A 26,235-nucleotide genomic window follows, 5' to 3' on the forward strand; every position below is an offset into this window, starting at 1 on the left:
TGTCACATGCGCTTTACAGTTCTCACGGAGAGGCTCATGCGTTTTACAGTTCTCACGGCGAGGCACATGTGCTTTACGGTTCTCATAGAGAGGTACATGAGCTTTACGGTTCTCATGGAGAGGCACATGCACTTTACGGTTCTCATGGGGAGGCACATGCGCTTTACGGTTCTTACGGAATGGCACTTGCGCTTTACGGTTCTCACGGAGAGGCACATGCGCTTTATGGTTCTCACAGAGATGCACATGCGCTTTATGGTTCTCACGGAGAGGCACATGCGTTTTACGGTTTTCACGGTGGGGTTCATGCGCTTTACAGTTCTCACGGAGAGGCTCATGCGCTTTACGGTTCTCACGGAGAGGTACATGCGCTTTACAGTTCTCACGGAGAGGCTCATGCGCTTTACGGTTCTCACAGAATGGTACATGCACTTTACAGTTCTCACGGAGAGGCTCATGCGCTTTACAGTTCTCACGGAGAGGCTCATGCGCTTTACGGTTCTCACGGAGAGGTACATGCGCTTTACAGTTCTCACGGAGAGGCTCATGCGCTTTACGGTTCTCACAGAATGGTACATGCACTTTACAGTTCTCACGGAGAGGCTCATGCGCTTTACAGTTCTCACGGAGAGGCTCATGCACTTTACAGTTCTCCCGGAGAGGCTCATGCGCTTTACAGTTCTCACGGAGAGGCACATGCGCTTTACAGTTCTCACGGAGAGGCTCATGCACTTTACAGTTCTCACGGAGAGGCACATGCGCTTTACAGTTCTCACAGAGAGGCTCATGCGCTTTACGGTTCTCACGGAGAGGCACATGCGCTTTAATTTTCTCACGGAGAGGCTCATGCGCTTTACGGTTCTCACGGAGAGGCACATGCGCTTTAATTTTCTCACGGAGAGGCTCATGCGCTTTACGGTTCTCACGGAGAGGCACATGCGCATTACGGTTCTCACGGAGAGGCACATGCGCATTACGGTTCTCACGGAGAGGCACATGCGCTTTACAGTTCTCACGGAGAGGCTCATGCGCTTCACGGTTCTTACTGGGGGTTAATAGCGTTGTATCGGGGCTTGTTTTCAGCGTTTTGGGCTGCAGTTTTTATCTTCACTGTTTTGGGGTCTCTACGACTTTCTCATGTCTTTTCCTTCAAGTTTTTTGGAGAAATTACCAGAAATCAGCAATTCTACCATATTAATATATTTTTTACTCTCGGTGTTCATGAGATGGGATTAATAGATTAATAACAAATGTAGGATTTTTTTCATTTTTTTTAATGTTATTAGTTTCTGCCCACGCGTGGCGGACACGGGGTGCGAGAGGGCGAGTTATAGGCCAAAACACAGGCAATTAAATGGTTCTATGGGAACCAGGATTCCGGGGTGCAGAGTGATCGGTGTGCTGCAGTCGCTGGATTATATTTCATACATTTTTTAATCAGTTGTCCATAGCAACCAGTAATTTTGTAGCTTTTATTTAGTTGCTATGGGCAACAGCTGCTGCTGCACTTCCTGTAGCTGAGAATCCTGGAAGAAGTCACATGACAGCTGGACAGTGCGAGGAATCACGTGGTGCGATTGGTGTTGCCATGGCGATGCTGACACACCCCCTTTTTCCGAGTGAGACTTCGGGCCTTCTCCGAGATCGTGACGTCAGCTGTCGCTCTCCACGGACCAATGAGAGGAGGAGGGGCGTGGCCATTGTTCCGGAGCGCAGCATGGACGGGCTGAAGGATGGGGGGCGGCAGCGGCTCAGCGCCCGGGAGGTGACCCGACTGCAGGCGGAGCAGAGCGAGGTAACCACGCGAGAGAGGGGTGACGTCAGCAGGAGCGGGGGGAGCGAGTAACGGGGTAAACCCTGGAAACGGCCCCTCCGTGCGTCACATGTCACGTGCTCTGCCGCCTGCAAACACCTCACCCCAGTATCCTGCAGAGGTCACATATCCCGCCACCCCAATATCCTGCAGAGGTCACATATCCCGCCACCCCAATATCCTGCAGAGGTCACATATCCCGTCACCCCAGTATCCTGCAGAGGTCACATATCCCGCCACCCCAATATCCTGCAGAGGTCACATATCCCGCCACCCCAATATCCTGCAGAGGTCACATATCCCGCCACCCCAATATCCTGCAGAGGTCACATATAATAATAATAATAAATAATAATCTTTATTTTTATATAGCGCTAACATATTCCGCAGCGCTTTACATCACATTATCATCACTGTCCCCGATTGGGCTCACAATCTAGAATTCCTATCAGTATGTCTTTGGAATGTGGGAGGAAACCGGAGTGCCCGGAGGAAACCCACGCAAACACGGAGAGAACATACAAACTCTTTGCAGATGTTGTCCTGGGTGGGATTAGAACCCAGGACCCCAGCGCTGCAAGGCTGCTGTGCTAACCACTGCGCCACCGTGCTGCCCATATCCCGTCACCCCAATATCCTGCAGAGGTCACATATCCCGCCACCCCAATATCCTGCAGAGGTCACATATCCCGTCACCCCAGTATCCTGCAGAGGTCACATATCCCGTCACCCCAATATCCTGCAGAGGTCACATATCCTGTCACCCCAGTATCCTGCAGAGGTCACATATCCCGTCACCCCAATATCCTGCAGAGGTCACATATCCCGTCACCCCAGTATCCTGCAGAGGTCACATATCCCGTCACCCCAATATCCTGCAGAGGTCACATATCCCGTCACCCCGGTATCCTGCAGAGGTCACATATCCCGTCACCCCAATATCCTGCAGAGGTCACATATCCCGCCACCCCAGTATCCTGCAGAGGTCACATATCCCCGTCACCCCAGTATCCTGCAGAGGTCACATATCCCGTCACCCCGGTATCCCGCAGAGGTCACATATCCTGTCACCCCAGTATCCTGCAGAGGTCACATATCCCGCCACCCCAGTATCCTGCAGAGGTCACATATCCCGTCACCCCAGTATCCTGCAGAGGTCACATATCCCGTCACCCCAGTATCCTTCAGAGGTCACATATCCCGTCACCCCAATATCCTGCAGAGGTCACATATCCCGCCACCCCAGTATCCTGCAGAGGTCACATATCCCAGTATCCTGCAGAGGTCACATATCCCCGTCACCCCAGTATCCTGCAGAGGTCACATATCCCCGTCACCCCAGTATCCTGCAGAGGTCACATATCCCGTCACCCCGGTTTCCCGCAGAGGTCACATATCCTGTCACCCCAGTATCCTGCAGAGGTCACATATCCCGCCACCCCAGTATCCTGCAGAGGTCACATATCCCGTCACCCCAATATCCTGCAGAGGTCACATATCCCACCACCCCAGTATCCTGCAGAGGTCACATATCCTGTCACCCCAATATCCTACAGAGGTCACATATCCCGCCACCCCATTATCCTGCAGAGGTCACATATCCCGTCACCCCAGTATCCTGCAGAGGTCACATATCCCGCCACCCCAGTATCCTGCAGAGGTCACATATCCCAGTACCCTGCAGAGATCACATATCCTGTCACCCCAGTATCCTGCAGAGGTCACATATCCCGTCACCCCAGTATCCTGCAGAGGTCACATATCCCGTCACCCCAGTATCCTTCAGAGGTCACATATCCCGTCACCCCAGTATCCTTCAGAGGTCACATATCCTGTCACCCCAATATCCTGCAGAGGTCACATATCCCGCCACCCCAGTATCCTGCAGAGGTCACATATCCCGCCACCCCAGTATCCTGCAGAGGTCACATATCCCGTCACCCCAGTATCCTTCAGAGGTCACATATCCTGTCACCCCAATATCCTGCAGAGGTCACATATCCCGCCACCCCAGTATCCTGCAGAGGTCACATATCCCAGTATCCTGCAGAGATCACATATCCTGTCACCCCAGTATCCTGCAGAGGTCACATATCCCGTCACCCCAGTATCCCGCAGAGGTCACATATCCCCGTCACCCCAGTATCCCGCAGAGGTCACATATCCCGTCACCCCAGTATCCTGCAGAGGTCACATATCTCGTCACCCCAGTATCCTGCAGAGGTCACATATCCCGTCACCCCAGTATCCTGCAGAGGTCACATATCCCGTCACCCCAGTATCCTGCAGAGGTCACATATCCCGTCACCCCAGTATCCTGCAGAGGTCACATATCCCGTCACCCCAGTATCCCGCAGAGGTCACATATCCCGTCACCCCAGTATCCTGCAGAGGTCACATATCCCCGTCACGCCAGTATCCTGCAGAGGTCACATATCCCCGTCACCCCGGTATCCTGCAGAGGTCACATATCCCGTCACCCCAGTATCCTGCAGAGGTCACATATCCCGCCACCCCAGTATCCTGCAGAGGTCACATATCCCGTCACCCCAGTATCCTGCAGAGGTCACATATCCCCGTCACCCCAGTATCCTGCAGAGGTCACATATCCCGTCACCCCAGTATCCTGCAGAGGTCACATATCCCCGTCACCCCAGTATCCTGCAGAGGTCACATATCCCCGTCACCCCGGTATCCTGCAGAGGTCACATATCCCGTCACCCCAGTATCCTGCAGAGGTCACATATCCCGTCACCCCAGTATCCTGCAGAGGTCACATATCCCGTCACCCCAGTATCCTGCAGAGGTCACATATCCCCGTCACCCCAATATCCTGCAGAGGTCACATATCCCGTCACCCCAGTATCCCCAGTGTGATTTCTCGCCTTGCTCCATTAGGATGTGTCACTTTTCTCTCGTGACCTAATGTTTTGCTTCCCTGTGTCAGTGCAGGATGAAGCAAACCCTCAGCTGTGAGCAGTGTCGCCTCTGTGCAGCTTTGGATTGTGACCACTTAGGTTTTCATTCAATGATGGCAAGCTGAGATCTTGGTGAGAAGCCATGAGAAGCTTCCTCCTCTGGGGCTGACAAGTGTCCGTGCCCCTATGATAACACTTATTGTCACTCGGACACAGGGGCAGTAGGTGTTGTCATAGGGGCACGGTCTATTCTTAGGGTACGTTCACATTTGCGGTTTGCGCCGCAGCGTCGCCGCCGCAACAAAACGCATGCGTCGTGCGGCCCTATCTTTAACATTGGCGCCGCATGGGGCCGCATGTGCATGCGTTGTGTTGCGTTTTACGCCGCATGCGGCGTTAGGGCGCACCTGTCTGGGCGCGGCAAACGCAACATGTTGGATTTTTTGTGCGGCGCCGACCTTTTAAAAAACGCATGCGTCGTGCGGCCCTATCTTTAACATTGGCGCCGCATGGGGCCGCATGTGCATGCGTTTTGCTGCGTTTTTGTTTGCGTTGTGCGTTGCGGCGACGACGCTGCGGCGCACAACGCAAATGTGAACTTAGACTTACAGCTTCACCCTCTGATCACTCTGCACGCTGTATCAGGAGCGCGGAGATCGCAGCTGTCCCCGCCGGCCACACTTAATATAGCGCCACTTAAAGGGGCGGCAGTCTGCACTTTGTCTTTCCATTCCTCTCCGCTTCAGGATCCGCTTGCTGTCTGTGAATTGAGGATCTGCTTGCTGTCAGTGAATTCTGGATCACCTTGCTGTCAGTGAATTTGGGATTCGCTTGCTGTCAGTGCATTCAAGATCCGCTCGCTGTCAGTGCATTCGGGATCATCTTGCTGTCGGTGAATTCGGGATCATCTTGCTGTCGGTGAATTCGGGATCATCTTGCTGTCGGTGAATTCGGGATCCGCTTGCTGACGGTGCGTTTGGGATCCGCTTGCTGTCGGTGCGTTTGGGATCCGCTTGCTGTCGGTGCGTTTGGGATCCGCTTGCTGTTGGTGCGTTTGGGATCCGCTTGCTGTCGGTGCGCTCGGGATCCGCTTGCTGTCGGTGCGCTCGGGATCCGCTTGCTGTGGGTGCGCTCGGGATCCGCTTGCTGTGGGTGCGCTCGGGATCCGCTTGCTGTGGGTGCGCTCGGGATCCGCTTGCTGTGGGTGCGCTCGGGATCCGCTTGCTGTGGGTGCGCTCGGGATCCGCTTGCTGTGGGTGCGCTCGGGATCCGCTTGCTGTGGGTGCGCTCGGGATCCGCTTGCTGTGGGTGCGCTCGGGATCCGCTTGCTGTGGGTGCGCTCGGGATCCGCTTGCTGTGGGTGCGCTCGGGATCCGCTTGCTGTGGGTGCGCTCGGGATCCGCTTGCTGTGGGTGCGCTCGGGATCCGCTTGCTGTGGGTGCGCTCGGGATCCGCTTGCTGTGGGTGCGCTCGGGATCCGCTTGCTGTGGGTGCGCTCGGGATCCGCTTGCTGTGGGTGCGCTCGGGATCCGCTTGCTGTGGGTGCGCTCGGGATCCGCTTGCTGTGGGTGCGCTCGGGATCCGCTTGCTGTGGGTGCGCTCGGGATCCGCTTGCTGTGGGTGCGCTCGGGATCCGCTTGCTGTCGGTGAATGGGAACAGCGGATTCGGATTTAGCATTGGCCTCCTATACACCGATGCAGTGCAGGGATCGCCGCTTCCCTCTGGTGGCCATCTGCGGTAATACACCTTGCAGGTGTCGGGAGATTTTTCACGCTCAGACCCAGGAAACAGTTGATAATTGTGGCTTTAGTCGTCGGCTGCGAGGGCCGGGAAGATGAATGATCGCATTATAGACTGCTGCGTTTTAAAGCCTCTTTTTGTTTTTCCGCCAGCTTTGTCCAACTTCATTCTCCGGGGCCGCTGACCTGCCAGTGCTTCCTAATTCTTCTAATTAACAGGCAATCAATTATCTTTTGCCTCACTTATTGCTCTGGAGTAAGTTTCGTCCTGGAAAAAAAAAATAGATGGACTCGTGGTATTTTCACTGCAACATCTATCCTCTGTGTTGTACTGTGGCTGATAACAGGGAGTAATAGACTGTAGAGTGCCCCTTTAATGCAGGGGCCCTCAACCTGTAGCACTGCAGCCATTGTGGAACTACTGCTACCAGCATTACTGTCTTTAGACTGGAGGGGCCACATATCCCATAGAATTGTTCGCAGGGGCCCAATATAATATGAGTGGCGGCGGGCGTCCTCCTCCGCCGGCAGTGACGAGTGCAGCCCCATCCTGCGCTTTATTTCTGCGCCTCTGGCTTTTAGAAGGAACATATGAACCGGTGGCATTGGCCCTATCTGTCAAAAAATACGCTTCATTTGCATATTTGCTAATTAAAGTGGCTTCTTGGAAACATTAAGTAAAATATCTTCTGTAACCTTTATCACCGCAGTTAATGGATATAGTCGAGCAAATCTCATCGACGGCCCTTTAAATAATGTAAATGATTATGAATATGTAACTAGTTAATATGCAGCCGTGAAAGGATTATCATGTCGGGGTTAATGAATGCGCTGCTCTTAGAGGAAGCCAGACGGGCGCGAGCGGCGGCTTCTTCATGCCTGAGCCGACAGACGCTCATTACCGCCGTGTGCAATGTATGGACTTAATGTGGAACGCGGGCGAGAAACGCGAGGAAATTAGGCTCCGACCCGGCTCTACACCTCTGACGGGGCGGCCTGCACTCACCGTGATCTCACCCTGTGCACGTCCGGCCGAGAAGTCAAAGACGCCAGATTATTGAGGAATTCTCTATTTCGGCCATTTACCAATGAAATTAACTTGTAGGGTCAAACACGACCGGCCCAACCCCCCACGGTCTCACTCACTCTCCTATCACTTTTCTTGCTTTTTGTTGCTCCTTTCTTCCAGTCCACCTGCAGTCTCTCACGTTCTACCTACTGCCTGGCCCCAACCTCCTGCATATTCTTTCTCTTTTCTCTCAAACTCTCCCTCTGGCTCTCTTCTCCCTCAATTTCTCCCTCTGGCTCTCTTCTCCCTCAATTTCTCCCTCTGGCTCTCTTCTCCCTCAATTTCTCCCTCTGGCTCTCTTCTCCCTCAATTTCTGCCTCTGGCTCTCTTCTCCCTCAATCAGTCCCTCTGGCTCTCTTCTCCCTCAGCCCCTCCCTCTAACTCTCTTCTCCCTCAATCCCTCCCTCTGGCTCTCTTCTCCCTCAACCCTTCTCTCTGGCTCTCCTCTCCCTCAAACACTCCCTCTGGCTCTCTTCTCCCTCAGCCCCTCCCTCTGGCTCTCTTCTCCCTCAATCAGTCCCTCTGGCTCTCTTCTCCTTCAATCCCTCTCTCCAGCTCTCCTCTCCCTCAACCCTTCTCTCTGGCTCTCCTCTCCCTCGATCTCTCCCTTTGGCTCTCTACTCTCTTCTCCCTCAACCTCTCCCTCTAACTCTCTTCTCCCTCAACCCCTCTCTCTGGCTTTCTTCTCCCTCAAACCCTCCCTCTGGCTCTCTTCTCCTTTAATCCCTCCCTCTGGCTCTCCTCTCCCTCAACCCCTCTCTGGCTCTCCTCTCTCTCGATCCCTCCCTTTTGCTCTCTGCTCGTCTCCTCCCTCTGGCTCGTCTCCTCCCTCTGGCTCGTCTCCTCCCTCTGGCTCGTCTCCTCCCTCTGGCTCGTCTCCTCCCTCTCGCTGTCTCCTTCCTTTGGCTGTCTCCTCCCTCAATGCCTCTGTCTGTCTTCTGCCTCTGTCTGTCTTCTGCCTCAATCCCTCCCTCTGGCCCGCTTTTCCCTCTGGCTCTCTTCTCCCTCAATCCCTCGCTCTCTTCTCTCTAACTATGGGGGTATCATCATCATCATCACTAACCCCTGACACTGGCGAACAGAGGAAACAAGCATTGGACATGTTGGATAGTAATCTGCCCGATCCTTTGTTTTCCTGGGAGATGACCTGCTGCCATTATGATAATTCTATTTCTCTCTTACTGCCATGTACACATTGGAATAAGCAGCTGATCAATACGTGGCAGGACGCACTGATCTCCGCCGGCCGCCATGGTATGATGGGTGAATACGCGGCCGCGCACACCGGTGACCACCCGCTGCCTCCAATGTTGTATTACCATATCCCCGCATCAGAGCGGAGTGCGCCATATTTCACCACTGGGCAACTTCTAATCAGCCTGATAGCGAGTGACGCCCTATCGCCCCCTCCCGCCGCCACCTCGCATTATTCGGGGACGCAGGAAAGTGTTTGTTTAGCTGTGGAAGCGGTGTGTACCTTCTCGGTTTTGCCGGCAGATGTTGCACCAGCCGCCCATAAATCTCAGCTCTGCGACATGAAATGGGCACCGGAGCATCGTTCTGCGCTGGAGGAAAATGGCAGCTTCAAAGATCAATGCAGATTTATGGCGCGAGTGGGGCACGGCACGCCGCTGTCACATATGGATCATTCCCCTGAAGAACGGCGTCTCCCCCCCCCCTTCCACCCCGCAAAGGAGAAACTGCAAAAGTTCTGATCTGTTCAGACTTTCACTAAAAGGCAAAAATATCAGAGCCAAAAACTTTGTTGGGGGTAAGGGATGGCAGGGAGTGGCTGGACCAGAGGCCAGGACCTCCTGCGCTCAGCGTGGGTGGGGCAATACCATTACCAGCCCTTCTGTGATGTGGGAAGTGTCCATAGAAGTGTATGGATCCACCTCCGCTCATCAGTAGGTGCCACCGAAGCCCTGGTGGGTCGGAAGGACTCAATAATGCAGTTGTTAAGGGGGTGCAAAGATCACATCGGTTCCCGAAACCTTTGGAGTCAGACGTCCCCCTCACCCTCCATCCCGCAGCCTTTTCTCCCCGGCGGCGGATATTCTGTTCATTTGTTTGGAAGTGTTTATCCGCGATCTCCTCTATAAAGATGTAATTAGGCCGTATGTCACTCTTAATAGTTCTGTGCCGCTCCGTATTTATTGGATCCCTTTATTTTATATTTTAATAACCGACTTAACCTTTTATGATATTTTACTTCTCCCGATTTTATTTACAAGATCATTAAAAAATCTATTATTATTCCGGTTGCGTCAGAGGCCGCAAGGCTGCGCTATTTTTACCATCAACACAAATTTCACCCCGGTGGAACCTGACGGACCCCACTGTTAAGTCTGTAGGGGGCTGTCGAGCGCCGCTGGTGTCCGTCCTTAACGGAGTTCTCGATGAACCAGAATAAAATGCGACATATTTACTTTCTAATTTATGACCGGTTTCGGTGTAAAATTGTGGTAGATTTATCACCTTGCAAAAGGCCACACCGTCTCCCGATAAGTCCCACCCATGTGTACAAAAAAGTGTAAGTACTAAAGTTAAAAAAAAAAAACTTTGCGGATAGCAAATGTCCTCAAAATTTAGCATTCTTTCCCCTCTTAAAGGGACTATTCCCATTTTTCTAATTGCATATTATTGGATAGCCCTTGTCAAAACAAGCACTTTTGCAATTTACTGCTTCTTAAAATTGTCAGCCGTTTTTGAGTTATTAACACTCTTCTGTTAACGACTACACAGCAGCGGTGGTCGGTCTCCGAGGCAACAAAGAGTAAACGAAAGAAAAATGTTAATATCTCGAGAACGGCTGCAAATTTTAATAAGCAGTAAATTGCAAAAGTGCACGTTTTTACAAGCTCTATCCAACAATATCCATCTATGAAGACGAAAATGTCCCCTTTAAGTTGAAAAATTAGTGCCCCCCTTCCCCTCTTTGTGTACCATTCTTGTTTGTCAAGGATTTTCTTACAAATTTGCCGAGAATGTCACCTTATACGTTACAAAGGGTGGAAATCTGCAGCATAAATTCAATCCGTGCAGACTTAAAGGGTGTATATAAATATTTATATATTTTTTTTCATTATTATTAAACAGTTGCAATAACTTTAGTTTCCTCTATAATATTTATATTTTTAGAGAAGTAAATAAAATAATCTTGTTAATATGTTGCCTTTTACCTGCACTGCCGCTGGGGAATCCATATCTCCGTCTTCTCTGCCTCTTATTTATCTTCCTGTTTTGTTTCACAGGTGATCAGCGGCTGCCAGGAGAAAATCCAGCACTGGTAAGTGGAAAGCTGAAAGTGTCTAGGCCTTATATTTCTCCGGCCTGTGAATTTTTGTATTTTTTCTAAAGTGCTTTTCAACCTCTAATATTATATATATATATATATATATATATATATATATATATATATATATATATACTGTATATATATATATATATATATATATATATATATATATATATATAATATTATTATTACTATTATTATTATTAATTTTTTCCCCCTCCCCTATCTCGGCGACTTTTCTTTCGCACTCCGGTCACTGTGATGGCTCTCCTGCAGGCGGCTGTGCAGCCGCCATTACTGCAGAACAGGAGGAGACTCCGGAGCCCTGAGGAGCGATGGGATCGGGAGGGTGAAGATTCCGGTCGCTCCTCTTTATTTGGCTTTCTTTGTTTTTACAATATGCACATCTTCCATTTTTCTCATGCGCAAAACAATCCTTGGATCCCGAGTCTAGCAAACGGTCCATGAGAAACTGAGGGCTGCAAATTCCTCTTTTTTTTTTTTCACTGACCCATTCACTGTAACAGGCAAGTATAGTTCAGAGGGGGCCTGCCTGCGGGGACCCTGTCCAGAGGTGGTCTGCCTGGGGGAAGGGGCGAGGGGGGGGGGGGGACTTATCCAGGAGGGCCCTGGCTGGTGAGGGAGGGCCTTATCCAGAGGGGGACTAACAGAGGAGGGGGACCTTGTCCCAAGTGGGACTGGCTAGATGGTGGTACCTTGTCCAGAAGGACCCTGGCTGGTGAGGAAGGGCCTTATCTGGAGGGGTCCTTGTCCAAAGTGGGACTGGCTGGATGGTAGGGCCTTGTCCAGAAGGGACCTGGCTTTGGAAGGCAACCTTGTCCAAAGAGAGTCTATCTAGGTTGGGGGCCGGGCTTTGGAGGGGGCACTTGTACAGAGGGGGACTGGCTTAGAAGGGCCCTGTCTGGTGAGGGGGGGCCTTGTCCAGAGGGGGCGAGGCTGGGGAAGGAAAGGGGCCTTGTCCAGAGCGGCCCTGGCTGGTGAGGGAGGCCTTGTCCAGAGGGGGCGGAACTGGGGAAGGAAAGGGGCTTATCCAGAGGGCAGAAGCGTTCGGTTGGAGGGGTTGTTTAGGGTGCTGGGCTGGAGGAGCTTGTTCAGAGGGGGCTGGGCTGGGGATGAGGGCCTTTTCCAAAGGGGCCTGGGCTGGGGAAGGAAAGGGGCTTATCCTCAGGGCAGAAGGGTTCGGTTGGAGGATTTGTTTAGGGGGCTGGGGGAGCTTGTCCAGAGGGCAGAGGGGTTCGGTCGGGGGGGTTGTTTAGGGGGCTGGGCTGGAGGAGCTTGTTCAGAGGGCAGAGGGATTCGGTTGGGGGGGTTGTTTAGGGGGCTGGGCTGGAGGAGCTTGTCCAGAGGGGTCGCTGGCTTTGTTCGGGGGATTCAGGTCCCCTTGTCTGAGGGGGTGTTGAGCCGAGGGTCTTCCCCCAATGGTGCAGTGTCTGTAGATAGATCCGTCATTGTCATTGCAACTTGAAAGAATACTAATAGAAATAGTAACGATAATAGTAAAATAAAAAACCTAATAAGATAATTACAATTATTAAAATCTCAGCATAAAACCTATAGAAGAAAGCAGCAGTGATACAATAACAGCAGCAAGTACAATAACAGCGTAAAATCAGGTTCAGAACAATCCTAAAATAATTAGAATAAAAATAGCAACAAGAAGAACAAAAACAAGAGGCGGATTCCGCTAACGATGAGAAGATAACAAAGTGTGTAATAATCGCCATAGAGGACGGCGCTATTAATGATAACACAGCGGCGCCGCCAATAACCACAAAAACCGCCGTAAAAAGAGCAATCGCCTAATAAAAATAGCAACAATAATAACAAAAAAGGAAGAAGGTTCTCATAAATTCTCATCATCATAACAACAAAAATGGTGATAATAATAATGGAAATGATCAAATCATCACCTCCTGACTTCCCATCGGTGGCGGGGGGCAGGATTTTGGGGGGCGGCAGCGTCTCGTATGTCACGTTCTGGTCTGTTATCCTCCAGGAAGAAAGTAGAAGAGGACTATGACGCTCTTCAGGACCGGCTGGGAACCCTCCCCGACAAGCTGTCCTATGAGATAATGGTGAGCGCTCCAACATACTGTATAAAGGACGTGGAAACCGTCAGCAAGCAGGAACATCCTATTATAATATTTTGAGTGTGTTCAGGATCATTAACCCTTTAATTCATTCTTCATCAAGAATACCCAATTTACTTCATTTTTTTTTTTTTCGTTGCATGCTGATGGTTTCCACTAATGCTTTTAATGGAATGGAATGGGTAATGTGATATTAGACGTTTTTCTGCCACTTCTGTTTCTCCCAGGTACCGTTCGGCCCTTTGGCTTTTATGCCCGGGCGCCTCGTCCAAACCAATGAAGTTACCGTCCTCCTCGGGGACAACTGGTTCGCCAAATGTTCCATCAAACAGGCGATGAGTTTAGTGGATCACAGGAAAAAACGTGAGTGTAAAAAGTTCTATAGCACCACCCCTTGTCCTCATTGACAAGGATCAATGGATCACTAGAAAGGGTGCGTAAAGTTTTGCAACTTTTTTTTTATCAGACGCTTTTCAATAAACCTCAATTTCTATAGTGTTTGGCTGCTCCTATACAGACTTATGGGTCTCCATGGTAACAGACAACAAGCCAAGTCAATGTAGTCGGATTTTGACATTTTGTGTCACACTTTGATCCTCAGGTCAGAGAGTAACGGTGACTTTAGACAATCGACAGGCAATCATTACGGCACAGTCTAATGCATGAGGGGGTCCGACGCTCTTCCTTGTTGTCAGATGTCAGGAACCAGAAACATCGGCGTGTCGGATTTTTTTTCCTTTGAGATAAACGGACCCCTGAAAACCCCCCTGACTGCAGGTCTATAACCTGGAAAATGCATAGTTCTGCATGAGAGCTGTATACAGACAACATCAGGAGATTGGTGATTAGTTTAATATGTATATATACACGTTAGAGATGCATTTAAGAAGTAAAAAAATTTTTTTTGCAAAAGTTTTAACACCCTTTTAATAAAGAGTAACCACAGACAGCACAGAGTGAAGTCTACTGTTAACGGGGTACTCCCATCTCCAATAGGTAGTAGGAGTAATAATGATAATATTAGCAAGTACCTCCAATTAGAAATGTGGGATAGTTCTTCTGATTAGCTATGTCGCTTACTCCACGTGCAGGGCATTGCAGTAGCTTAGCAATTCATGGTCACGACCACTAATAACGAACTGTCACTATATGAGCAGTCGTAACCATGGACAACCTAAGATACTGCAATGCCCTGCACATGGGGTAAGCGACAGAGCTAATCAGAAGAACTATACTACATTTCTTACTGGAGGTATTTGCTTAATATTACCCCTTAAAGTTACTGTCTTGATGAACGGAGATACTAATCAGGAACCCAATTACTCTTTATCCTGGGCAGGTACTGGCGGGGCTGCCAGAAAGGAGTAGAAAGCCACAGCCTCAGTCACCGGTCTGTACTGGGGCTGGGGCGCCGCTGCGTGGGGGATGCAATGCTACGTCATGGCCGCAGCCCCTTCTTTCTCTGGTCGCATAGTGCTGGTATATAGTAGCCCAGGCGGGGAAGATGCGGTGCTCCCGCAGCGTGAGGAGGACGTGCGCGCTCCGCACCCCACCACCGCCGCTGCCAGTGCTTCTGACATTTTCACAGCACAATTGATTAGAGCCGCGTTACAGTGTAATAGATAACGATACTTAGCTGCGTTTTCGGAGGGATCTGAGGCAGCCGCCTCCGGGGACCCTCGGGTTAGAATGATCGGAGCCGTTTTGCAGCGTAATCCCCCGGCGCCTTGCTCCGCGCTGAACGGCTCTCAGCTTTGTATCCTCCCGGGGTGGAAATCTCTCCTGGTTCTGCGCCACTTCTCATCCTGCTGTCAGACGGAGATCACTCAACGTACCGCTGCTTGCGGTCAATGAATGGAAACCTCACATAAGACCTGACGCTTCTCTCAGCTGAGGGTTTGGTACAATTACATCCAATCTTAACACCCAGCTTTCCTACATTTGGAGGGTACGGGGGCCATATTGATTGGTTGTCACCCAGCTTTCCTGAACACCCAGTCCCATTCTCTACTTTGGGAAAGTGGAGTGACAACCCCAATCCCACCTGCAATGATCATATTGGTTGTCACCCAGCTTTCCTACTACCCTGAAAACTAGATTCGCATAGTGTCCAGAAACGGATATAACTGTGCCCGAACATTTGGCTCGGAAACCGTCAGCATGGAGGTTCTGTCTTGCAGAGGTGCGTGTGACAGGACAGATGTAACCTGGCGGGGTCAGGGCGTCAGATCAGGGTTATTTGCAGCGTTTCCGGCGCGAAGCTCCATCTTCAGGCGTCCTGGCACCCTCGGATCTATCTGGAAGGCATGTGCGAATATCTTGATTTTTTTTTTTTTTTTCTGGCAATAATAAACTTATGGGGGTGATGAGAAGGGAGGGGGGGTCCTAATTACCTCCTTTGCATTGTGCTGCTTTCCAAAACGCGTCGCACGTGTTAAGCCATTAAAGTATAAAGACTTTTAATTTTTTTTTTTTTTACTCGCCCAAAAATAGCAATAAGGCGGCAGAAATATCCCGGCGCAAAAAAAAAAAAAAAAAAAAGTGTTCGGGGCTGCTTAGCATAAGAAAAGAAATCATTGCAAGAAGAGGTGGGGGAGGGGGCGAACGAGGCAGATGATCAGGATTATTGAAGTAAGGGCTGTGCGCGCGTCATTGATTGATAGAAGACAAGAGTCATTTGGAAGGGAAATCGGGGACTGGCGCGTTTCAGGGCCTCCATGAAATCAGCTCTGCCGGCTCTTTATAGAGTCAAGGGCAAATTATTCTGTAATTCATCAGCATCCAATAGAAATAATCCCCCGCATGCGGTGATAGGACATCGGGAAACTTTTCGATTTCAGATATGTGGTCGGCCAGAGACTGAAACGCGCGTTCAACGACTTAAGAAAGTTTTGCGACTAATTGGTTAAAAAAAGACTCAAATAGAAGTGAGGAGTTAAATGGAGTCTTAAACGGAATCAATAGAAGGAGTGAATACCAGAAACATTGTATCAGAAAAATCGGCCTTTTTTTTTTCTCCACTTATGAGCCACCACTTGTCCTTGCCTTTTCATCTCCGCACTTCTTCAGAAATACTGCTATAATCTGTACTGGTCAAGGCAAGTTGGACTGCTAGCGCAGTGAGCGGAGAGGAAGAGAAGTGTGCTGCTGCTTTCTTGTTTTATTTCACCCCCATTGCTGGATTCACAGCTACACTGCTCGGTACTGCTGTGTTTTGTCCTCCATGCTGCTGCTATATAGGAAGTGTGTTATCTTACACCAATGCTGGATTCACAGCACACTACTCAGTCACTACCACTGTATAATGTCTTTCATGTTATTGATTTAAAGCAAATATTTCTCATTCCAGTGCTGGTTGTAACGTCCTGCCTGCTGCTTTGTAGCAAGTGTATTTTCTCCTCACAATGCTGGATTCACAGCTAGACTGCTAAGTACCGCTATATAATGTATTCCCTGCTACTGTTTTTTTTTGGAAGGTTTTCTCTTTCGCCATTGCTGGATTCACAGCTACACTGCTCATAACTACTGTATATTGTCCTCCGTGCTACTGCTTTGTAGCATGCCTTTTCTCACCCCAATGCTGGATTCACAGCTATACTGTTCAGTACTGCTGTATAATGTACTCCTTGTTGCTGCTTTATTGCTGTTGATTTTAATTCCCATTTGCTAGAATCACAGCTAAATTGCTACCTACTGCTACATAATGTTCACCATGCTCATGCTTTCTAGTGTTTTGTCTCGCACTGATGCTGGATTCATAGCTACACTTATCAGTACTGCTGTATAATGTCCTCTATGCTCCTGCTTTATTGCAAGTTTTTCTCGCTCCAGTACTGGATTTACAGCTAAACTGCTTGGTACTGCTGTATAATGCCTTTCACGCTGCTAATTGAAAGCAAGTGTTTTTTTACCCCACTGCTGGATTCACAGCCCCCTGCTCAGAACTACTGGATAATGTCCTCCCTGCTACTGCATTGTAGCATGTCTTTTCTCACCCCAATACTGGATTCACAGTTATACTGCTGAGTACTGCTGTAAAATTTTCTCCATGCTGCTACATTATTGCAGATGTTTCTCATCCCTGATGCTGGATTCACAGCTACATTACTTAGTACTGCTATACAACGTATTCCATTCTGCTGCTTGTAACAAATGTCTTTTATCATCGCCAATGCTCAATTCACTACAGTGTTCAGTACTGGTGTATAATGTCCACCATACTGCTTTTATAGCAAGTGTTTCTCACCCCCATTGCTGGATTCGCAGCTACACTGCACATTAGTGCTGTATAATGAAAAAAGCAGAGTGACAACCAATCTGTTTGCCGTTAAATCACTTGGGGTTGTTGCATTTCGTTGCCAACAGCAGATCTTGGGATTATTAGGAGGATGCAGTTTTGGCCAGCTTTGCCATTCAGAGCTGTCGGACAGCTGGATTATATTCCCAATAGTAGCTATTATGGTGGATATATTGGTTGTAACCCAGGAGAATAAATCCTACTAGGCCTTTGCTTAGTTCTGTTTCGGAGAAAGCTAATTCCATCTTTCCAAGGCTCCTGAATGGCGATCGTATCTCCGCACCGTGTGCCAAACACTGACTCTTTTCTGCAACATCCGGATATACAGCACGACAGTCACCGACCTCAAAAGTTATCTTCTAGATGCAGCATCTGCTGGCACATCAGAGACCGAGCAAGCTGGGCGCTTACACTTATGCACCTTCTACAAGTAATAGTAGCATTCTGTGCCCAAATCCTGCAGCGTTTTTTTTCCCCGCGAAGCATCTGATGTGGATTTCTGCCCACCCAGGGTCGCATGCATTCGAAGATTTCCGTTTGGCTTCATTACTACGGATGGTATTTAGGCGGTTAACCCTGCGTTTTTTTTTCGAGAGGCAGGATTTATTCCTCCTCCTCCTCGTCGAGCGCTCTTTTGGACGACGTCGCACCGAAGCCTCGCCGCTCTAATATCCACACTCGACGCTCAGGAGAATTCCCAGCTGCTGCCGCCAGACACTTGTGGTTTGATCTCGAGAATCGCAGATGACTCTTCAGCGGCTTTCGAAATGGCGGAGGACGCGCGTCGGGGCAGCCTTGCACCGTTCCTCCGCGTTCTGCTAATTGGAGACCCAAATACGGGGATGTGATAACGTTACCCTGAGGATCATCGTCGACCCTTTCCCCATTGTTTAGATATACACTGCCCCCTCCTCCACCGGCGAGCCGCACCAGCAGTGACGGGGTTAAATGGTAATGCTAACTAGCTGTCAGCTGCGGCGGCGACCACCAGACGGCCCGTGTAATAACCTCCCGGTTTAGCGCAGGCCGAGGCCTCCGCCGCTCGAGCATCGATCCACGCGGAAAGACAGGAGGGGGGAAGAACGCGTCAAGTGTGTTCATTGCCGGAGATTCTAATTTTATTGATTTTTAAGGAAGTAAAAACATAGGGAAAAAAAATCATAAAAATTAATTTGTAACATTCCGAGGCTTGTATAATAAACGGCTGCACAAATATCGTGAAATTAGTGAAATTCCTTTAATCCGGCGCTTGTGATTCTGAATTATCGGATGTTACATAAAAGGATACAAAAAAAAAATCTCTAGTGAAGATTAAAAAAAGCCGCAGGAAATCCGGAATAAAGCGTTAACACCAAACAGTTATAGCTCTGGAAAAATCTGATAATCCGGCACTTGCTTCCAGCACACAAACCAGGCAGAGGGGGAAGAAAATGAGATCTTAGAGGGTTTAGTAATAATTGTTATTGGCTGTCCAATAATCCAGAATATCTGTTGATCAGGTATGTATAGAGGGTGGAATGAAAAATGCCATTTATATATGGGGACTTTATCATGAAAAGTCCCTGCAAGGACGTCACCGCTCCACGGCGGAAGGGAAGTGACAACCTCATTAACTAGTGATATGTACTACTACCCCCAGCATCCTCTACATCCATCACAAGCTGCATGACCCAGAAGCCTCTGACCATCCCCGCGCCACCCCCCTTCCCCCGCAACAACCAGACAAGAATTGTTATCTACTGTATATAGAGGTGTTATCAGTCATTGTACAGGAGGAGGAGGTGAGCTGTGATATCACCTATTGTGAATGGTGGATCCTGTGTTATCTACTGTATATAGAGGTGTTATCAGTCATTGTACAGGAGGAGGTGAGCTGTGGCATCACCTATTGTGAATGGTGGATCCTGTGTTATCTACTGTATATAGAGGTGTTATCAGTCATTGTACAGGAGGAGGAGGTGAGCTGTGACATCACCTATTGTGAATGGTGGATCCTGTGTTATCTACTGTACATAGAGGTGTTATCAGTCATTGTACAGGAGGAGGAGGAGGTGAGCTGTGACATCACCTATTGTGAATGGTGGATCCTGTGTTATCTACTGTATATAGAGGTGTTATCAGTCATTGCACAGGAGGAGGAGGTGAGCTGTGACATCACCTATTGTGAATGGTTATCCTGTGTTATCTACTGTATATAGAGGTGTTATCAGTCATTGTACAGGAGGAGGAGGTGAGCTGTGACATCACCTATTGTGATTGGTGGATTCTGTGTTATCTACTGTATATAGAGGTGTTATCAGTCATTGTACAGGAGGAGGAGGTGAGCTGTGATATTACCTATTGTGAATGGTGGATCCTGTGTTATCTACTATATATAGAGGTGTTATCAGTCATTGTACAGGAGGAGGAGGTGAGCTGTGACATCACCTATTGTGAGTGATGGATTATTTGTTATCTACTGTATATAGAGGTGTTATCAGTCATTGTACAGGAGGAGGAGGTGAGCTGTGATATCACCTATTGTGAATGGTGGATCCTGTGTTATCTACTGTACATAGAGGTGTTATCAGTCATTGTACAGGAGGAGGAGGTGAGCTGTGACATCACCTATTGTGATTGGTGGATTCTGTGTTATCTACTGTATATAGAGGTGTTATCAGTCATTGTACAGGAGGAGGAGGTGAGCTGTGATATTACCTATTGTGAATGGTGGATCCTGTGTTATCTACTATATATAGAGGTGTTATCAGTCATTGTACAGGAGGAGGAGGTGAGCTGTGACATCACCTATTGTGAGTGATGGATTATTTGTTATCTACTGTATATAGAGGTGTTATCAGTCATTGTACAGGAGGAGGAGGTGAGCTGTGATATCACCTATTGTGAATGGTGGATCCTGTGTTATCTACTGTATATATAAGTGTTATCAGTCATTGTACAGGAGGAGGAGGTGAGCTGTGACATCACCTATTGTGAATGGTGGATCCTGTGTTATCTACTGTACATAGAGGTGTTATCAGTCATTGTACAGGAGGAGGAGGAGGTGAGCTGTGACATCACCTATTGTGAATGGTGGATCCTGTGTTATCTACTGTATATAGAGGTGTTATCAGTCATTGCACAGGAGGAGGAGGTGAGCTGTGATATCACCTATTGTGAATGGTGGATCCTGTGTTATCTACTGTATATATAAGTGTTATCAGTCATTGTACAGGAGGAGGAGGTGAGCTGTGACATCACCTATTGTGAATGGTGGATCCTGTGTTATCTACTGTACATAGAGGTGTTATCAGTCATTGTACAGGAGGAGGAGGAGGTGAGCTGTGACATCACCTATTGTGAATGGTGGATCCTGTGTTATCTACTGTATATATAAGTGTTATCAGTCATTGTACAGGAGGAGGAGGTGAGCTGTGACATCACCTATTGTGAATGGTGGATCCTGTGTTATCTACTGTATATAGAGGTGTTATCAGTCATTGTACAGGAGGAGGAGGTGAGCTGTGACATCACCTATTGTGAATGGTGGATCCTGTGTTATCTACTGTATATAGAGGTGTTATCAGTCATTGTACAGGAGGAGGAGGTGAGCTGTGACATCACCTATTGTGAATGGTGGATCCTGTGTTATCTACTGTATATAGAGGTGTTATCAGTCATTGTACAGGAGGAGGAGGTGAGCTGTGACATCACCTATTGTGAATGGTGGATCCTGTGTTATCTACTGTATATAGAGGTGTTATCAGTCATTGTACAGGAGGAGGTGAGCTGTGACATCACCTATTGTGAATGGTGGATCCTGTGTTATCTACTGTATATAGAGGTGTTATCAGTCATTGTACAGGAGGAGGAGGTGAGCTGTGACATTACCTATTGTGAATGGTGGATCCTGTGTTATCTACTGTATATAGAGGTGTTATCAGTCATTGTACAGGAGGAGGTGAGCTGTGACATCACCTATTGTGAATGGTGGATCCTGTGTTATCTACTGTATATAGAGGTGTTATCAGTCATTGTACAGGAGGAGGAGGAGGTGAGCTGTGACATCTATTGTGAATGGTTTATCCTGTATATAGACTATCATAAGCAATTGTATTCCATCATCTGATAAGTTGCCTGATAAAAACTCTTCTCCAAAATGACTTGAAGTATGAGTCTACAATAGCCTGAGTAGCCAATAAGAAAATTGTAAGAATACTAGATTTGTTTTTTTAGTTAATACTGATGGTGACATGACAGGGTAATAAAACTGACAAAAAAAAAGGTTTTAAAACAACATGGACCACAAAACCTGATTTAAGCAACACATTCCCATAAATAAATGAAAACCAAATCTCCTCTTGGGAGGGGCAGAGGAGGCGCCAATAAAACACCCCGCCCCTTCCCTACAAGTAGTTACACCCCCGAGGAAACTTCCAAAATAGGAAATAAAAAGCTTATTTTTTTAGATTGAAATTGAGCTTTTAAAGTAAGACCAATAAATAATAAAAAAAACAGCTAATGAATAATCCGCTCACACGCAGTCGCTGCCTTTTCTTTCCCTTTTTTAATATTTTGCAGTTGTTTTGAGTAAAGGAGGGGAAAAAAAAAAGAAAGTTATTGATTTGACCTCCTACCTAAAATAATGTTCTTTAGATCTAAAGCTGGTTAGACACATTATCTCGCCGGGTTCAGTGAAGCGAAAACATTCCACAACCTCAACCTTTTCCCTGACCCTCCGCTTTTAACAACTGCCGACACAGTTTTGTGCTGTTATGTGACCATGCACCGCTGAAATCTGTCAAACAGCTTCTTGAGTTATTAGGCTGTCTGCGTCTGACCTTTCTGCAATCAAAGATATATGACTTAAGGGCTCAGATTTGCCATGGCAACCGGTCCAATTTGCCGCCGTGAGAAAAGGTCTAATTGTTGCAGAAATTTAATGATCTAGAGCGACATCAGGGCTGTGAGATTTTATGAACTGTTTACACCGTAATTTTCATTTTGTTAATGCCATCTTTTTTTTTTTTTTGTAACCCGTTCAGCAACAGCTGGGAAAAGAAAAAAAAAAAAAAACACGAAGGGGGGATTAAAGAAAAAAAAAAAGGGGGGATTAAGAAAAAAAAAAAAAAAATCAGCTGTGTCTTTATGGAGATGATTGCAGAGTCGGGTGTATTTTTGGGAGCGCTTTCCGCTGCCAGATATTATTAACGCTTAGGTTTTTTTTTTTTGCAATGTTAATTAAGGAGAGGCGATACCGAAAAGCCCCAAGTGCTTTTAACTTAAAAATAAAGAATTAAATAAAAAAAATGCCAAAAAATAAGAGATGCCTTTTGACCAGTTCGGGATTATTTTTGCATTAATGCCCCTTAATTAGAAAATTTAATGGATAAGGGCGGAGATGGGGGGCGGCAGATAGGAAGCGCCTGGTGGCATTTTTAGCAGGTTATCGGCGGTGACGTGCCAGTCTCACAGTGTCCTTAATAGGGTAGAACAATGGCTGGAATTAGTGCACCAGACGGGAAAGAAAACACAGCCCATGAGAAGGTCTCTCCCCCTGAATGCCGCCGATCGCCGTCCTGCGCCCGAGGAGACAGCCAGTCTTTACTCAGTGCTTCTTTTGCTCGTGAAGGGCTGCGGACTGAGCGATTGAGGGGGGTCACTCATTGGCACATTAAAAGTCCGTCCGTCCTCACCAAAAGTCAGAAGCATATCTATTGGGGGTTGTTGGACAGCATGGCATTGGATGGTTGTGATTGACAGCTGGTGCGAAGAGGAGTAGAAGGACACACTACATAAATATGTGAACCCCACCGCTAACTCTTAATGATGGGTCCTGGATTTGGGTCCATCAAGAACAATATTTGGATGTCATTTTCATTCCTATTTCATGTGTCTGACATCTTTGCATTCTCAAGCGAGTATCCTGCAGCAGCATAGAGGACATTATATAGAAGCACTGAGCAATGTAGCTGTGAATCCAGCTCGAAAGGGAGATACTAATAGACTGGAGCATTCCCTATCTATGTGTATCTCTCTGCATTTTACTCTGACTCTTGTTTGCAAGGACTAACAGTTATTTCTGGTGTATATGTATATGTGTGTGTGTGTGTGTGTATATGTATATGTATATGTATATATATATATATATATATATATATATATATATATATATATATATATATATTCTCTTATATTACTCACTTATATAGCGCCATTAATTCCACAGCGCTTTCCAAACATGATCATGACTTGTATCCTGCATTTTCAGCAGGCTTTCCCCTCTGTAGCCTCTATCTCTAATTTCCAGTTGTCTCTGAGCTGGTAGGTGAAGATACAGCATATATAGACATGAGGAGCTCCTGCTCTCCTTTCTCTATTTAGAACATTTTTAGCAGCAGCATAGGGAACATTATACAGAAGCACTGAGCAGTGTAACTGTGAATCCAGCTCCGGAGTTGAATTTCAGTAGAAAGCCGCATCCCCCATCTCTGTGTCTCACTCTGCTTCTCCTCCTCCACCCCTTTCCATAGACTATAATAGGCAGCTGTAATCTGATCTCTCAGTGATGCGTTCAGGATGCAGAGGAGGAGAAGCTATTCATGGTTGGAGGGAGAAGCAGAGTTCTCTTGTGATGTGTTCCGGTGTTTCTTATATTCGCTTGTACTATTGCTATATGCAACGTTTTATGTCTCCGCTGTTTTCTTGTACTATTGCTATATGCAACGTTTTATGTCTCCGCTGCTTTCACGGGTCTTCAGCAGTGTGCAGTGCATTGTGGGAACTCACTTGACTCTTGCACAGAGTTGTGGGGTCTTGTGTCTGGTTTTATTGTACAGACAGGGGCTCATGCACAGAACCAATTGCATAGAAATCTACGGCCTCACTGTAAGTCTGTGCGACAGAAAGATGGAGTCTGTGTGGTCTGATTTACAGATCCGATCTAAGGTCAAAATAAATGTAGGGGTCTGGTCTGGGGTCAGAATGGATCTGGTCTGGAGTCTGAATGGATTTAGGGGTCTGCTCTGAAGTCTGAATGGATTTAGGGATCTGGTGTGGGGTCTGAATGGATTTAGGGGACTGGTCTAGCGTTTTTGTACCCATTCCATTATAGAAATCCGCAGGGGCAAAAAACGCAGCAAATCCGCAAGAAAACCGCACAAAAAACGCGACAAATCCGCACCTGCGTTTTCTGCCAAGAGATGCGGAATCCACACCAGAAATTCCTAAGCCTAATCCGCAACGTGTGCACATAGCCTTAGGGATCTGGTCTGGGGTCTGAATGGATTTAGGGATCTGGTCTGGGGTCTGAATGGATTTAGGGATCTGGTCTGGGGTCTGAATGGATTTAGGGATCTGGTCTGCGGTCTGAATGGATTTAGGGGTCTGGTCTGGGGTCTGAATGGATTTAGGGGCCTGGTCTGGGGTCTGAATGGATTTAGGGGTCTGGTCTGGAGTCTGAATGGATTTAGGGGTCTGGTCTGGGGTCTGAATGGATTTAGGGGTCTGGTCTGGTCTGGGGTCTGAATGGATTTAGGGGTCTGGTCTGGGGTCTGAATGGATTTAGGGGTCTGGTCTGGGGTCTGAATGGATTTAGGGGTCTGGTCTGGGGTCTGAATGGATTTAGGGGTCTGGGGTCTGAATGGATTTAGGGGTCTGGTCTGGGGTCTGAATGGATTTAGGGGTCTGGTCTGGGGTCTGAAAGGATTTAGGGGTCTGGAGTCTGAATGGATTTAGGGGTCTGGTCTGGGGTCTGAATGGATTTAGGGGTCTGGGGTCTGAATGGATTTAGGGGTCTGGTCTGGGGTCTGAATGGATTTAGGGGTCTGGTCTGGGGTCTGAAAGGATTTAGGGGTCTGGAGTCTGAATGGATTTAGGGGTCTGGTCTGGGGTCTGAATGGATTTAGGGGTCTGGGTGTCTCTTCAGGGTTCAGGGCCTGGAATGTAGTGGTGTGGGGTCTGAGCAGATGTGTGGTGGTCTGCATGGACTGAGCGCTCGGAGTGTGGGTTTGGGGGTCCTCTGCCCCAATCTGCACTTTCCGTGTTTATTATCCCGACATGTGTGCTCTTACTGTAACTCTCACAAGGAGCTGTAAGGGTATGTGCACACGATGCTGATTTAGTGCAGAACTGCACTGTGATTACAGTACAATGTAAATCAATGTGAACAAAAAAAAGCTGTGCACATGGTGCAGAAAAATCTGCGCAGAAACGCTGCAGATTTCAAAGAAGTGCATGTCACTTCTTTTGTGCAGTTCTGCAGCGTTTCTGCACCCCTCCATTATAGAAATCCATTGGTAAAAAACGCATCAAAAACGCACAAAAAACGCACCTGCGGATTCTGTCAGGAGATGCAGATTTAGTGCAGATTTTATGCAGAAAATTCTGCACCAAATCTGCATCGTGTGCACACAGCCTAAATGTTTGGGGGCTCGGAGCCCAGCGCTTTGCTTTATAGTTGCTGCCTCCGCACTCCGTGCCGCCATCTCGTGCACCATCTGGGGTCCGTACATCACATAGAAAGTTACCGTATAAGAATTCGGAAACGTCCCGTACCGAGGGGGGAGATTACCGCGAGATTGTGAGAGAAGCGTGGAGATCACACGACATCTGCAAATCCTCCAGTGAGATGTGTTTGTAACGTGCGACATTCTCATCCGTCCGGGGAGCAGTCGCGGGAAAACTCCCAACATCCATCCGATTACGGCGGCCGCTAATCAGGTTTGCATGTTCATTTTCATGGGTTTTTCTTATACAGATCGGCAGCGCGGTGGACCGGGCGCCATTGTTATAGTCACTTAAAGGGGTAGCCCTTTGATTTGCACCCGTCGGTCCAGATCACTGTCGGACGCCGAAGTGACACTTGTGACTATCCTTGCAGATGTCCGGGAAGCCATGGAGGAATATCAGCAGGTCATGAAGAACTTCGAGTCTCGGGTGGAGCTGACCAAGGACCTGCAGAGGATGAGCAGTGTAAGCAGCGTCTGCGGGGCTGGTGGGGGGCGGTGTA

At 48.1% G+C, this 26,235-nt stretch overlaps 1 protein-coding gene across 2 annotated transcripts in view; it reads left to right on the forward strand.

Annotated features, from left to right (window-relative positions):
* Positions 1 to 1,667: 1,667 nt before the first annotated feature.
* URI1 (URI1 prefoldin like chaperone) overlaps positions 1,668 to 26,235 on the forward strand; it is a 38,570-nt gene continuing 14,002 nt past the window's right edge. Inside the window, exons 1-5 of one of the 2 annotated variants that reach the window (XM_069739298.1) lie at positions 1,668 to 1,795; positions 10,795 to 10,829; positions 12,856 to 12,934; positions 13,177 to 13,312; positions 26,107 to 26,198. In XM_069739298.1, the coding sequence (XP_069595399.1) occupies positions 1,718 to 1,795; positions 10,795 to 10,829; positions 12,856 to 12,934; positions 13,177 to 13,312; positions 26,107 to 26,198 (420 nt within the window). In that variant the 5' untranslated portion in view covers positions 1,668 to 1,717. The remainder of the gene's footprint in view (positions 1,796 to 10,794; positions 10,830 to 12,855; positions 12,935 to 13,176; positions 13,313 to 26,106; positions 26,199 to 26,235) is intronic. The other variant, XM_069739299.1, reaches the window with a different exon arrangement.

The sequence above is a fragment of the Ranitomeya imitator genome, chromosome 9, assembly GCF_032444005.1.
Source record: "Ranitomeya imitator isolate aRanImi1 chromosome 9, aRanImi1.pri, whole genome shotgun sequence".
Taxonomy (NCBI): Eukaryota; Metazoa; Chordata; class Amphibia; order Anura; family Dendrobatidae; genus Ranitomeya; species Ranitomeya imitator.